The following is a 15259-nucleotide window of genomic DNA, read 5'->3' as shown; positions in this document are numbered from 1 at the left end:
TCGAAGGAGAAATTGTCTCCACACTGGGTGTGGTGGCACAGGCCTTAAACCCAGCACTCAGGAGGCAGAGGCAGGCAGATCTCTGAGTTTGAAGCCAGCCTGATTTACAAAACAAGTCCAGAACAGTAAGGTCTACATAGAGAGAAACCCTATCGAAAACACACACATACGCGTGTGTGCGTGCGTGCGCGCGCACACATACACACACACACACACATACAGACAGACACACACACATACAGACACACACATATACACACACACATACAGACACATACACACACATACACACACATACACACACACATACAGACACACACACACATACACACACATATAGACACACACACATACAGACACACACACACATACAGACACACACACACAGAAATTGCTTCCATAAATCTGGCTGCAGGCAAGCCTTAGGGTATGTTTTTAAAGAGTAATTGATGGAGGACCCAGCCCATTGTGAGTGTGGCAACAGTCCTGGGCTGGTGGTCCTGGGTTCTATAAGAAAGCAGGCCAAGCAAGCCATGGGGAGAAAGCCTGTAGGCAGCATCCCTCCATGACCTTTATCAACTCCTGCCTCCAACTTTCTGCCCTGTTTGAGTTCCTGTTCTGACTTCCTTCAGTGATGAACAGTGATGTGGAAGTGGAAGTGAAGTAAACCCTTCCCTTCCCAACTTGCGTTTTGGTCATGGTCATGGCATTTCATTGCAGCAACAGAAACCTCAACAAGACACAATCTCTTTTCTTTCCTTTTGGAGCCCTGAGCCTTGAAAAGCACCTACGCTGGACCAGGCATTTCTAACACATTATTCATTCCATCCTGATTCTCCAACAGGTGTCATGGAGGCAGGATAGAAAGACCAGGGATATAAAAGGGACACGAGACAGAGAGGAAGCCCTTCAGTCTTGGAATCTGGTTTGTTTCTGTTGGTAGCTGAGAACAAATTGCCTGCAAAGGGCTATAATTCATTTTCTGAGCAAAGTCTCGCAAACAAGATTATGAGCCATGTTTGCAGCTGAAACACCTGCCCTGGGCAGGGGGGCTCAGTCCTCAGCGGCCTGGTCGCCCAAGAATATGGGAGTTGGAGTGGGATACCCAGAATCTGCATTAAAAAGGGCTGAGTGTGGTGGGGCTGGGGAGCTCAAGACAGGTAGGCTGCCTTGCTGGGACTTGCTGACCAGCCAGCCTACCCTGATCTGCAAGTCCCGGCTAGTGAGAGTTTCTGTCTCAAAACTGTAGGACATGGGCCCTGAGGAATAATGCCTGAGGCTGTCCTCTGGCCTCAGCACAATTTGAACACTGCATACATGCATCCACACACAGGTACACACAAACACCAAAGAGGCTTTGACATTCTAACCTCAGTAGAATATGAACCGCTTTGACCTTTTCTGACCCACATATCTTTTATCAGCCTTCAAACACAGACAATATACTTCACGCATCACTTTATAATCTCATTTACTAAGGAGAAGTTCTTTAAGTCAGACGTGATGGAGCATGACCGGTATCCCAAGACTCAGAAAGGAGAGGTAAGAAAATGACAAGTCCAGGACCAGCCTGAGCTACATGACACCATCTCAACAAAACAAAACAAAACAAAACAAAACAAAAGAGTTCCCAAGGAACTCCTTTTTTTTTTCTTTATTAACTTGAGTATTTCTTATTTACATTTCAATAGTTATTCCCTTTCCCGGTTTCCGGGCCAACATCCCCCTCCCCCCTCCCCTTCTTTATGGGTGTTCCCCTCCCCATCCTCCCCACATTACCACCCTCCCCCCAACAATCACGTTCACTGGGGGTTCAGTCTTAGCAGGACCAAGGGCTTCCCCTTCCACTGGTGCTCTTACTAGGATATTCATTGCTACCTATGAGGTCAGAGTCCAGGGTCAGTCCATGTATAGTCTTTAGGTAGTGGCTTAGTTCCTGGAAGCTCTGGTTGCTTGGCATTGTTGTTCATAGGGGGTCTCGAGCCCCTTCAAGCTCTTCCAGTCCTTTCTCTGATTCCTTCAACGGGGGTTCCGTTCTCAGTTCAGTGGTTTGCTGCTGGCATTCACCTATGTATTTGCTGTGTTCTGGCTGTGTCTCTCAGGAGCGATCTACATCCGGTTCCTGTCAGCCTGCACTTCTTTTTGCTTCATCCATCTTGTCTAATTGGGTAGCTGTATAAGTATGGGCCACATGTGGGGCAGACTCTGAATGGGTGTTCCTTCACCCTCTGTTCTAAACTTTGCTTCCCTATTCCCTGCCAAGGGTATTCTTGTTCCCTTTTAAAGAAGGAGTGAAGCATTCGCATTTTGGTCATCCTTCTTGAGTTTCATGTGTTCTGTGCATCTGGGGTAATTCAAGCATTTGGGCCACTTATCAATACCATGTGTGTTTTTCTGTGATTGGGTTACCTCACACAGGATGATATTTTCCAGTTCCCTCCATTTGCCTATGAATTTCATAAGGTCATTGTTTTTGATAGCTGAGTAATATTCCATTGTGTAGATGTACCACATTTTCTGTATCCATTCCTCTGTTGAAGGGCATCTGGGTTCTTTCCAGCTTCTGGCTATTATAAATAAGGCTGCGATAAACATAGTGGAGCACGTGTCTTTGTTATATGTTGGGGCATCTTTTGGGTGTATGCCCAAGAGAGGTATAACTGGGTCCTCAGGTAGTTCAATGTCCAATTTTCTGAGGAACCTCCAGACTGATTTCCAGAATGGTTGTACCAGTCTGCAATCCCACCAACAATGGAGGAGTGTTCCTCTTTCTCCACATCCTCGCCAGCATTTGTTGTCACCTGAGTTTTTGATCTTAGCCATTCTCACTGGTGTGAGGTGAAATCTCAGGATTGTTTTGATTTGCATTTCCGTAATGACTAAAGATGTTGAACATTTCTTTAGGTGTTTCTCAGCCATTCGGCATTCCTCAGCTGTGAATTCTTTGTTTAGCTCTGAACCCCATTTTTAATAGGGTTATTTGTCTCCCTGTGGTCTAACTTCTTGAGTTCTTTGTATATTTTGGATATAAGCCCCCAAGGAACTCCTGAGGTGGTACCATTACCAACGTTGAGCCAGGTCTTCCATTTCCACTGCCATTACTACGTAGCACAAGGTAGCTTAGGGACATTTGCTAAAATGCCTTCCCCTGCCCTCAGGCTTCAAAGGCCCTCTTATCTCCTGGACTCCTGTTGCACTGGTAGATGTCACGCTGGTTACGGAGCCTCCTACACCGTCAGGCTCCTTCTGTGATTATTCTGTGGAGTTCCAGCACCCAGGTTGATTCTTTCTGCTCAGTTCCTGGCAGCCATGTCTCTTGGATTTAGAGATCGAAGTTGGAGTCTGAAGTGCCTGGGTCTAACCACTGTGTGTGTAGAGGAGCTCTGCTAGGAGTATTCTCAGGGACTTGTAAGAGCTGGCCTTCCCATGCTTCTTCTGAACATTTGGAGAGAACCTCACGTTTTCTATTTCTTTAAAAGAAAAAAAAACTTATTTATTGTTAAGTTTATTTTATGTGTATGAGGGTTTTGCCTTTGCACCACGAATGTGCAGTGTGCATAGAGGCCAGAAGAGGGCGTCAGATCCTCTGAAATTGGAGTTACAGATGGGTGAGTTACAGTCGTGTGAGTGCTGGGAACTGAACCTGGGTCCCCTGAAAGACAGCCAGAGCTCTTAACCATTAGCTGTCTCTCCAGCCCTGAATGTGCCATTTCTTGAACAACAACTAAATCTGTTACATTTTATATTAGTTCTAGACTCAATTGTTTATCCTTTCTCTTTAGAGAGCAGACTTCATGTTAGTTCATTCTTTCCTCTGCATTGTTAACAGTCTCAGCCTGCAGTCCTGAAACGCTTTTCTTTTTCATATTTTCCCTATACTGATCTTTGTTAACTGACTTGTTGGTAATTATTAGCCATTTTCTTCTCTTATAAGAAACAACTACTGTGCAGAGAAAAAAAAATACATGATCTTACCACACTTCAGACAAAAAGAAGGAAAAAAATCATGCAATTATAGAATCCTACTGCACATAGTAACCGGCAACCATGTTGAGATTTAATCTGCCAATTGGAAATTCATATTCTATCATATGTGTATTTTTTTACACATTGGGCTTTAAATAGTTAAAATATTTAATAGTTTTATTATTTTTAATAATAATTTTTTGCTATTATTAATGTGTGTGTGTGTGTGTGTGTGTGTGCATACCACCCTGCATATGTAGGGGTCAGGGAACAACTTTGTAGACTTAGTTCTCCTATTCCACATTTATGTGCATTTAGTGATCTAACTATTTAACTGATGTCACCTGATTTGTATGGCAAGCACCTTTACCCACTGGGACATCTCACCAACCATATATATATAAAGAATCTGTCTTTCACTTAAGCATGCCTACCACGTAATATTTTAAAGTAACATTTAGCTTTTTTTTTTCCTTGATATTATGTGAGATGAGGACAATAGGAAAATGAGGTCATTTGTAGAATTTACACCTGGAGTTGTGAGCTCCAACAGTGCATCTGGGAGGGGCGTGGTTACACACCTGTAATCTCAGCACCTGGGAAGAAAGAAGGACAAAGAAACAGTTCCATTCTATTCCGTGCAGAGCCATGGAGGCCATTCCCGGGAAGGCCGCAGGAATGATGCTAGCCCACATACTATGCTAGCCCACATACTGAAGTGTGGCTGTTCCTCCTCTGCGTGCTCCAGAGGAGCTTCGTAAAGTGGAACTGAGACCAGAGGTCCTCCTGTCCTGTGTCAGATGTATTACCATTACTAAGATACAATCTGCTGTGAGCTGCCCTCCAGGGCAGTCCTCATGTGAGAGCCTTTATCAGATCATTTCGATGAGAAAGTATTCTTCCCCAGCATGCTCCACTGAGGTCTGGCTGGAACACTAGAACCTGCTGCTCTTTGTTCTTTGAATGTGAGATACACACGCCTCTCTTCTGGAGCACCACGTTCACTATGGTCTCCAGGGACTGCGTTAGAGGGAAGAAATAGCCCCATACTTAGGAGCTATGCAAAGAATGGACTCTGGTTGCCTAGAGCATGAACATCAAAACTTGTCAAATATAGAGAACATTGTGACAGACTGTTCCAAAGATTATATGTGTGTATACACACATACACACATATACATGTCTCATCCACATGCTCATTTTACAAGTGATTTTTTTGAAGGGTCTATGTTCTGGCCCTGTTAGTCTGGAAAGGAATTTATGAAAGGTTCAACTAACAGAATTTCTGAGAATTCATATTCTATGACTGTGCATATAATTCTCTCTCTCTCTCTCTCTCTCTCTCTCTCTCTCTCTCTCTCTCTCTCTCTCAGCATATACCTTGGGACACCTGACATTCCGTGTAAAAAGTTCCATTCAACTTCTGCAAAGCCAGCATGCTGGAACAAGTAAGAAGCTAGCCTTGGAGATGCAGATTCCCAGGAAGCCCCGCCTGTACCAGCCTTCAGAATTCCAAGTCTCGAAGCCTTAAGGACTACAAACTCTAGTCAGCCAAGAAAATCTGGTGGCTACTAGCCAAGTCCAGATCAGACCCCTCTCAGGTAGACACCTCCATAACGCATGCTTTATTCCCCACCACATCCCCGCAAAAAAAGCAAACAACAACAGCAACAACAACAAAACCCAACCAAACAACCAAATGATCCAAACCAAAACAAAAAACCACAAAAACTAAAGCATCAAGGCGCCTAAAGAGAATGTCCTAGCAAACCACTACTAAGCATGCAAGGAAGCAAGCTGACACAAATGGAGCCCATATGTGCACAAAGGGGAGAATTTATTCAGACAACTATAAATAAGAAACATTTCTAAATAAAGTGCTTAAAATGTTTAATGAGATGCTGGGCGTGGTGACACATGCCTTCAGTCTCAGTATTTGGGAGGCAGAGGCAGGTGGATATCTATGAATCAGAGGCCCAATCCTAACTCTAACACCGTCAGTGAGTGGCAGGACGGTGAGGGCTATGTTGTACATGCATGCCTGCAGAACACAAACTCAGGTTTAAAAGATAAAGAAAAAACAAAACACACACACACACACACACACACACACACACACACACACACACACATTATATCAAAACTTTTTTCTTTTCTTTTTTCAGAGCTGGGGACCCAGGGCCTTGCACTTGCTAGGCAAGCGCTCTACCACTGAGCCAAATCCCCAACCCCTGTATCAAAACTTTTAAAAAGAATGAAATGAAGATTCTAGGAAATAAACAAATGAAAAGCCAATGGTCACATTAAGAAATTAAGAAGCAGGGTAAACAGAGCATTTCAGTGACAGAGACAAGAGGATTGTGGCGGGTTTGAAGCCAGACTGGTAGGCCAACCACTAGAGCTACACAGCAAATCCTTACTCAAAAAGACAAGGAAGCAACACTGGTGACTGAGCAGAGTTGCAAACAAAATTAGGGAGTTGGGTAATATATCAGGAAATTATCCAAGATTAGCAAAACAAAACAAAGACAAACCAACAGCAACAACCAACCAAGGAGGAGAGCTAGGGAAAAAAATTGAGATTTGGAGGATTAAAAAAAAAACAAAAAAACAAAAAAACCAAAAACCAAAAACAAACTCTTCGTCAAATCTAGTTATAGAAACTCAAGATAGAGAAAATTGCACGGAAAAGCAATGATGAAAAGTAATGCTTGAATTTGAAACATTTTCAGATTTAAAGAAGGATTTGTGTTTTCAGGGTAAAATGAGTATTAAGTTCTTAAAAAAAAGAAAGAAAGAAAGAAAGAAAGAAAAAAACCAACCTAAAACTAGAATCCACTTAAAGTCAAACCATTAGTCCAAACACAAAATGAAGATATTAAAATTTATTGGACAGAAACATACTGGACTGAGTGTAGATATCTCATTGCTACCCCTAGATGCCGAAAGGTGGTCAGTCACTTTGAAGGGTTCGTGTTAATCACTTTCAATATAGAATTCCATAGATAATGAAATTATAATTCAGGCGTAGGAGGAAATTAAAATAGAAGACCCAGAGACCTTTGGTGAAAGAAACTGAAAAGCACATTCTCAGACACACACACACACACACACACACACACACACACATACACACACACACACACCAGGGTCTATAGAGGTCTATGAAGCACATACCCCTCCCTGCCTTTTTTGTCTCCCACAGCAGACACTGTATCACTTCCCCCCTCTGTGTAAGGGCAAAGGCTTAGGTGGATGGTAAAGTGGAAGAGAGGACACACCCAACAATCTACTAATGTGTACTATTCAGTGAGAAGGAAACACTGTGTGGGGGAGGGGTGGCGGCAGCGAAGCTTTCCTAGAGCCTTGTAGTCTGATCAATACAGATAATGAATGGAAGCAACCATGCTAAAAGTTGTGCTCTTAGGATGGTCTGATAGTAGTGAGATCAAACTGCGTATTTTTAAGGCATCTTTAAAACACAATGACGCGGAATAGTTGAAAACCAGAACTAGTTAGTTATATTGTGTAATCAGTAGCAAAGAGAAAGATATTTTATTGTACAAGACAGACTTTAATGTGATAAGACAATGGATATAATACTTTTTCCTGATTTATGTTTTGAGTTATTTTGTGTGTGTGTGTGTGCCTACCTGTCTATCTGTGCACCATGTTCATGCAGGTACCTGAGGCCAGAAGAGGGCATTAAATTTTTGGAGCTGGAGTTACAGGTGGCTGGGAGTCCCCCAAGGTGGACACTGGGAACTGACTTAATTTGGGTCCTCAGGAAGATCACTGGGTGCTCTTAATCACTGAGGCATCTCTCCAGTTCCCGACCCTCGATACAAGACATCAATCCTATTTATACAGGATCTGCTATCATAACCAAACCCCTTCCTTAGGTGCTCTGGGTGTGTGTGTGTGTGTGTGTGTGTGTGTGTGTGTGTGTGTGTGTGTGTGAGAGTGAGAGAGAGAGAGAGAGAGAGAGAGAGAGAGAGAGAGAGAGAGAGAATACCTCTTGGGAGTAGGGTTACTCCTTCTGCAGATGGGTCTGGGAGTCTCAAAGGCAGGTGAGTGCCTTCACCCCTGAGGTATATCACCAACCAACCTCAGCTCTGGTTTCCTATGAAAGGCACTGATGCATCTTCTGGACAACAATGCAGGGGAAGCTGATTTTTTAGAGGCTCAGAAACACACCTCGCACTATATCACAATTAATTCTTTCAACAAACTTGAGAAACATGCCGAGAACTGTACAGATGGAAAAAGTCAGTTATAATATTTGGTACCAGGAAGATGATATGGGAAAGCTACCTTCAAAAAAAAATCTTCTAAGGCATGACAGGATAGCATGTAGCCATTCAGTGTAGAGAGAGCAGATTTTTTTTTTCTTTTTTCGTTTTTTTAACCATGCAGCAAAGTCAGGAATACTCAGGAATACTTTTATGAGGGAGGTAGCCCTTAGGGTGGATAGTGAAATATGAACAGGTGTTGTACAGGGCTGAGTAAGAGGAAGAACATTCCAGAACAGGGCACAGCATGAAAACAAGTGGCCTGAGGGGGAACCGCCTGCAAGGAACGGTTTGAAGGGACTGGTGAAATAGACACTACTTCAACTTGTGACTTGGGTCACAGCAACAGGGATGACAGCAGCTTAGAGGCCACACAGCCAGTGAGTGGAGCAGGAGGAGTGGCTCTGTCAGTCAGGCACCTGCTGCCAAGCCTGACGGCCTGAGTTCAATACCCAGCTCTCCTATGGCTGAAGGAGAGAAACAATTCCCGCCAGTTATCTTCTGACCTCCACACTTGCACACGGGCCCACACACAAATAAGTAAGAATAGAATGAAAAATTCAACATTAGTAAGGAAAGTAACACAGGCAGACAGAGCAGTGAGGGAGAGAAGTAGTGGGAAGGGGAAGCAGTGAGGGAAGGGAGGAACCCAGGGTAATTTTTTTTTTCTTTTCCTTTGCATGACTAAGTGAATTGTGGTGACATTTACGTAAGACTAGAGAGAAAAGTCAGCTGTCAGGAAAGCACATTGTTTTAGACAAGCTGAAAACAAGGCCAGGGGGATAAAGGTAGAAATTTCTGGTTAGGAAGTTGGCTGGCTTCTGGGTTGGAGAGATGGTTCAGTGATTAAGAGCACACACTGTTCTTGCCGTGGACAGGGCGGTTGATTCGCAGCACCCACACTGGGTGCCTCATAACTCCATCTCCAGGGGTACAGGATGCCTCTGGCCTCCATGAGAATTTGCACTCATGTGCGCAAACCTGCACACAGACACAGACACCTAAGTGAAAAAAAATGTCAAAAATTTAAAAATGTTTGGAAAAGGGAAGTTTGTGTCTAATCTGGGATCGCTTAGCTCGCAGATAGAATGCTTACCTAACAGGAATGAAAGGCTGGTTTTGAGCCCTGCTGTACAGCTGTAATCCCCAGTGCTGAACATGGTCAGAAAGGATGGCTATCTGTGAGTTATCATCACATGGCTGCTAGCTAAAAGCCCTTAACCCTCACTCAAAGTAAATGAAGGACTTAGGCTATGTAGACAGCAGGTAAGACGAGGCCACTGAACAAAAGCATAGTCAGAACCAAAGAAGACCCGACAGTCAAGGGCCGGTTTAAAGGAGAGATTCAGAATATGAATCTAGTCAGTCAAGTCATAGAAAGTGAGTGTTTGAAAACACCCAGCGGTTTAGCTCTCTCCACAATCCTTAGGTGACCTTTATGAGTGTAGCTTCAGCGGAATATTAGCCTCGGAAATTAGTATGACGTGGGAGCATGCTGGATCAAGTAAGTGTTTTGGTTTTTTGGTTTTAAAACGTGTGAATGCATCTGTCTACCAGACTAAGGGCCGTCAGATGGTGCTGGCAGGAGTCTGAAGTCCACGAGAGGAAATGACCCATGTAAATGCAGTCACTGCTCAGTTGCAACTAGATGGAAACCGTCTTCACTGCCAGTAAAGATGATTTCAGGAAAGATGATTTAAAATGCTAGTTGCAATTTTCATTTTCTTTTTCCCAGAGAGCAGCAGGAGGAGACAGTTGACATTTGAGCTCTTTCTCTGAACTGACCCGGTCCCTAATTTGAGTGGAGCGCTCACGGCGGATCACAGACCGTCTCCTTAGCTGGTTTTCTTTCCACAAAACCTTTCAACCAAAGAAAATGAACAAAAGCAGGGCTCCCCAAGCTTAACATCTCTTGGAGCTGGCAAGCCAGCCAGTCATCCCAGCTGCCGGAATGGGTGCTTGGGAGCCGCTCAGGGGTGCGAAGCGCAGCCTCGCTCTGTTGAAGCCAGGTACTGTCCTGGGCAATTGGCTCCAGCCTCAGCTCCGGAGGTGGCCGCCGGGGGCTACACGCACCCGGGGCGAGGGAGGCCGAGGGAAAGGGGTGCCAGGACCCGCACGCCCGGCGCGAGCCACTCGGCCCCTACATCCCCCCGATGCTCCTGGCGAGCCCGGCCCCGCGGGGAGGCTGCCTCTCTCAGCCGCACCACCGCCCGGTGCCCGTGACCACCCGGTGGCCGCTTTCGGTTCCGCGCCTTATAAGGCCTGGCAGGGGGGTCACGTGCGTCCCGGGCCGCCCGCCGGGAGGGGCCGCTGGGGGAGGGGCGGACGGCGGGAAGAAAGGGGAGGGAGTCGGGGGCGGAGACAGGAGAGAGAGGGGTGGATTCTGCGGCCGTGGGAGGCGGCGGCGGCTTGGGGAGCCGAGCGCTCGCGGCCGCGCGGGAGAGCGGGACCCGGGCGGCTGCGGAGGCGGTGGCGGAGGAAGGGACCAGCGCGGGGGCGGGCGAGCGCGGCGGAAGCCAGAGAGCGCGGGAGGGCCCGTGGCTGGCCCCGGGCCGGAGCCGGGGCGGCAGCGACAGCGATCGCGGCGAGGGAGGCGCAGGCAGCGGCGGCGGCGGGGGCCCGTGTCCGTGCGCTCCGGCGGCCAGCGGGCGCGGGCCGGCGGGATGGAGCCGCAGCACGTGCGCCCAGTGCTTGGAGCCCGGAGCCCGGCCTGGGAGGAACCGGTGGGTACCGCGCCCGCGCCCACCCCTCCCGCTTGTCCTTGCTCCCTGCCTCCCCCTCCCGGCCCAGGTTCCGTTCAGGAAGCGGTCCGGGATGAGGTCCCCAGCTGCTTCCCAGCCCGGGCAGCGCTTCCTCCGGCGCCCGGGCTCCTCCTTGCTCGCCGCCCGGAGAGCCTTTGTCCGGTCGGCAGGAGCTCTTCCCCGAGGGGCCTCTGGCGACGGTCTTTCGAGGACCGTTTCCGCGCTTCATCCTTTTCCCAACTTTGCACTTCATTCCCGAGTGTGGTGCGGCGGCCCCAGGAGTGGAGGCGGCGGGCTTGCCTGGTCAGCGGGTGGCGCCGGGAGGAGACGGGGCTCACCTCTTGACCGCGCCCTGGCAGTCACCTGGGCGCGCAGGTTCCCGAGGTCTGCCGCCTGGGAAGGCTGGTGGCTGCCCGAAGCGCAGAGCCACGCCTCCGACTCTGGTGGCCGCGGCTGCCCCGAACTGCTCCGAGGGTCAGGGCACCTGGCCCGGGATCCAGCCACCAGCTAACTTCGCTTTCGCCTGGATTTCACTGCACACGCCACACGGAGACTGAGTCATATTTAGGAGCTCAGTGTTGCGTGTAAGAAGATGAGAGTCGGGGTCTTTGGATTTGTTCCCTAAACTCCTTTAACTTATTCCTTGCACCGTCCGTTATCCATCCGTCTAGGGATTTCTCCCAGGAAAACCCCGTCCCGCGTAGACCCTTGTAATCTTGAGTGGGCAATGAATTTTGGCTCTGCATGCCCCATCTACGTATTTGGTACTCCTTTTTGATCGACATTGTGAAGCGTCTCAAAAGCCTGGTCCAAAATTTCTGGCTTCATCCGTGTTGCGGTGCTGTTCCGATGATGTTTTCCCAGGGACTTCCTGAGTCTGCTCAGGCGGGCCCTCTGCCTGTTGAGAGCTTGTAGGTCAGGTGCCAGACTTGCCTCTCCTTTTCTTACCCTTAGACTTCCAGCCCTTTTGCCAGCGTACTTTTCGCTGCCTCCTGCTTCCTGACCTTTCAGGAGTGTCCTTCGACTTTGATCCATCTGCAACTGCTTTTGCTTTTGTGAGTCTGCACGTTAGGTAGCCCATCTGCTCATGTTCTACTGCGATGATCGTTAGGGAGTAAGCTATTCTTGGTTAAAAATACAATTCAGTCTTGACATTTAAGATCATTGGGAATTAAATCGAGTGACCTGTTTTGAACTTTACTATATAAAGTCCTATCAGCTTACACCACTTACAGTGGGAAACTCTGAGTTGCTTTTTGGGTGCTTAATGTCAGGACTTCAGTTAGAAAATTAGAGAACCTCCCGCTTTCTTCTTCAAAGTGCTAAGAACCAAAGTACTTTCTTATTCTCATAGAAAATCTTCAGTACTAGTCTCTCCACATGAACTTTTAAAAATAAAACCTTCACAGAGATGTGAGATGGAGCAGTAATGCTAACTGAATTTTGAACTCCTCAAAGCTAGGCGTATTTAAGTGGCTAAGGCATTTTATTAGTTCAGCAGATATTTTTATCCAACACCTATCATGTTCTGAGATCGTTGGGCAAGCTGTTAACTCTCAGACAAGCTTTGCCCCCAAGACGCTTACATTTTTATAACTGAAGTTGAAATCTATTCAAGTATGTGTCATAAAACAGTTCTCATTAGTAATTTTGTTCTGAACTTTTGGAATGACTACAACATTTAAGGATCTGCAGATTCCTTAAGAAAGTTGAGTTACCTGCACCACTGAAATAGGAACGTATTCAAGAGAAAACAAGAATGCAATAGAGGAGACAGCTTTAAATGTTAAATATTTCTGGCTTGGGGAGCGAAGGGGTTGATGTTAGTTTTAATCTAAATATGTTTTGAAGGAACACTGGGTCCATCAGAATCGGTTTTGTTTATGTTTGGGACAGAACATCACACTGTAGGACAAGCTAGTTTGGGATTTGCTCAGTAGCCCAGGCAGGCCTGGAACTGCATGCCCTGCTCTTGCTCAGCAGAGTACGAGGCATCATGAAGGTCTCAAAAATTAGGTTCTTTAACTATGATTCAGTGATCTCAAGAATCGGGATGAAACGAGGTCTGGTTTCCTTCAAAATGAACCTATATGACACTCACGCAGCATGCTATACTTAGAACATTAATTGCTAGCCTATATAACTGTAAGAAACCTCTCTCTCTCTCTCTCTCTCTCTCTCTCACACACACACACACACACAGAGAGAGAGAGAGAGAGAGAGAGAGAGGGAGAGAGAGAGGGAGAGAGAGAGAGAGAGAGAGAGAGAGAGAGAGAGAGAGAGAGAGAGATCTAAACACAGTGAATCACAGCTTTCCTGAAGCTCAGACTGTGTGTGTACTCAGAGACTCATTTTGGAATACCTGTGTTCTCCCCGCCTCTGTCCCCCATTGCTTCCTAGTAGGTGTCTGTCACAGAACAAGCAGCTGGTGCATGCTCTGGTTAAACCACAGGTGGAACCCCAGCTCCATGTCTTTCCCACCAAAATACAGTTATCCTCTGAGCCAAAATAAGTCCTCTCTTAAAACAAAATGAAACAACAGCAAAGAAAACAAACCTGTTTTCACCGGGATTCCAATTCTGAGTTGTTTTATAAAAAAAAGTTTTAAACATTTAAATATAGGCAATTTAATATTTTACCATATAAACTAGACTAAATGGGATTACTGTATTATGGCATGCTAGAACATGCATGTAAGAATTTGTTCTCTCTCTCTCTCTCTCTCTCTCTCTCTCTCTCTCTCTCTCTTCTGATGGAGCCTAAAGCAATGATGGTGTGGTTTCTACTGTTCACAGAGAAAAGCAAAGGATTCCTTGGAGATTCATGTGGGGCACAGGGAATTTATGCGACTTAATAAATTATTTAGTTAAATTGGAACATTTGGATACATATTAGCTTTATGTAGCATTACTATGGTTAAGTATTGAGCCTAAAAGAGTTTCTTGGTAGCACACAGTAAGTTTCTAGGTTTCTTTGTTGCTAGCTTTGGAATATAGTGGAAGTGTTAGTGAACACAGGCTTGACTTAAATTTCAGCCCAGAAAGTGTTTGGAGAATTGGGTGTGGTGCTGCACATCTGTAATCATAAGAACCAATTGAGAAAGGTGGGCCCAGATTGTGGGCCCTCATAGGCTACATATTGAGACTCTGTATCCAGAAAGCAAGTAAAGACAATAATGAGGCTGGGGGTGTAGATCTGTGATAGAGCACATACCAGTGTAAGGCCCTGGGTATGTCCTAGTATCTCTAAAATCAGTAAGTAAACAAAATCAAAGCATTTTGCTCTTGGGAATGAGCAAGGTAGGAAGATATTGAGCAAAGCAGTGTTTAATCTTGGGTGGAAGTGGGTAGCAGATAGGTAGTTAGAATTCTAGCTCAGTTTAAAAGTGCGGGAGTATTTACAAAATACATTTTTTTTTTAGGCGGAGGGAAGCTTGAATATGCTTCATTCCCTAAAATGATTTTTATGTTCAAATGGTTTTGTACCTGCTAGCGTTAGCTGTTAACATCATACCAGTTATCAGTCCAGAATTAGTGGACACTTAGAAAGGGAAGTGCTTCAAAACAGAAAGGCCAAAATACAAGCAAGAGGTTGTACAGTTGCACTTTCTGCCAGGATGATGAGAGGTTTTTGCCTTGTGGGCTGGGACCGCAGTATGTTCCTGTAATTGACAGCACCATTGCTTTTGGAATGTTGGTATCCGGGTAACAGCGAAGAAAATGTACACAGGGTAAACTTTTTGAAGGTTAAGTTCTGAATATGTAATAGTGATTGTGGAATCGGTTCCATATTGCAGTCCCAGCAACCTTCCAGGTCTGTGCTGGTTTGGTCTGCAGCCCTTTGGCTCTGTTACTGATCGGGAACATGAGTCCTGGAACATGGTTCCTCAGGTGTCCACTTAAGATTTTCAAGGTATGCATGCATCCCTTATGTTACAGCACAATTGGAGGTAAAGCCGTAGAACATGGGGTTAAACACTTTAAGTGACTAATGATCCTGCTTGTAGAGCAGTTGATTAATTCAAAATACCTCTTCGAGGAGTAATACAGTGTTCGTAAAGTTTTAATCAGCTTTGGTTTATATCTCTTTGGTGATTCTTTTATTGATATGGCACCTTATTAAGTAGAAAACTGACTGATGGTCAGCTCTTCTCCTTTTCTGTTTGATCCTGACTGTAGTTTTCTGGGTTTTTTTTGAAACAAGATCATGCTGTGTAGCCTTCGTGGCCTGTCACTCACTGTGTAAGCCAGGCTAGCTTTG

At 45.8% G+C, this 15259-nt stretch overlaps 1 protein-coding gene and 1 long non-coding RNA gene across 7 annotated transcripts in view; one reads left to right on the top strand and one right to left on the bottom strand.

The window, feature by feature from the left end:
• Positions 1-1629: 1629 nt before the first annotated feature.
• On the bottom strand, positions 1630-10488 carry LOC148001067 (uncharacterized). Its single transcript, XR_015638993.1, has 3 exons — positions 9355-10488; positions 7982-9259; positions 1630-3470 (listed from the first exon to the last, which is right to left on the bottom strand). It is a non-coding gene; the product is annotated as an uncharacterized LOC148001067 (long non-coding RNA).
• A 165-nt stretch (positions 10489-10653) lies between these two features.
• Positions 10654-15259, top strand: part of Dgkh (diacylglycerol kinase, eta) — a 169521-nt gene continuing 164915 nt past the window's right edge. For 5 of the 6 annotated variants that reach the window (XM_087586210.1, XM_087586208.1, XM_087586209.1 and 2 more), the window contains exon 1: positions 10659-10981. In XM_087586210.1, the coding sequence (XP_087442336.1) occupies positions 10922-10981 (60 nt within the window). In that variant the 5' untranslated portion in view covers positions 10659-10921. 6 annotated transcript variants of the gene reach the window in all.

The sequence above is a fragment of the Rattus norvegicus genome, chromosome 15 (genome assembly GCF_021556685.1).
Source record: "Rattus norvegicus strain SHRSP/BbbUtx chromosome 15, alternate assembly SHRSP_T2T, whole genome shotgun sequence".
NCBI lineage: Eukaryota > Metazoa > Chordata > Mammalia > Rodentia > Muridae > Rattus > Rattus norvegicus.
Note: the sequence above shows the minus strand (reverse complement) of the source record. Positions and strands in the feature narration are given on the sequence as shown.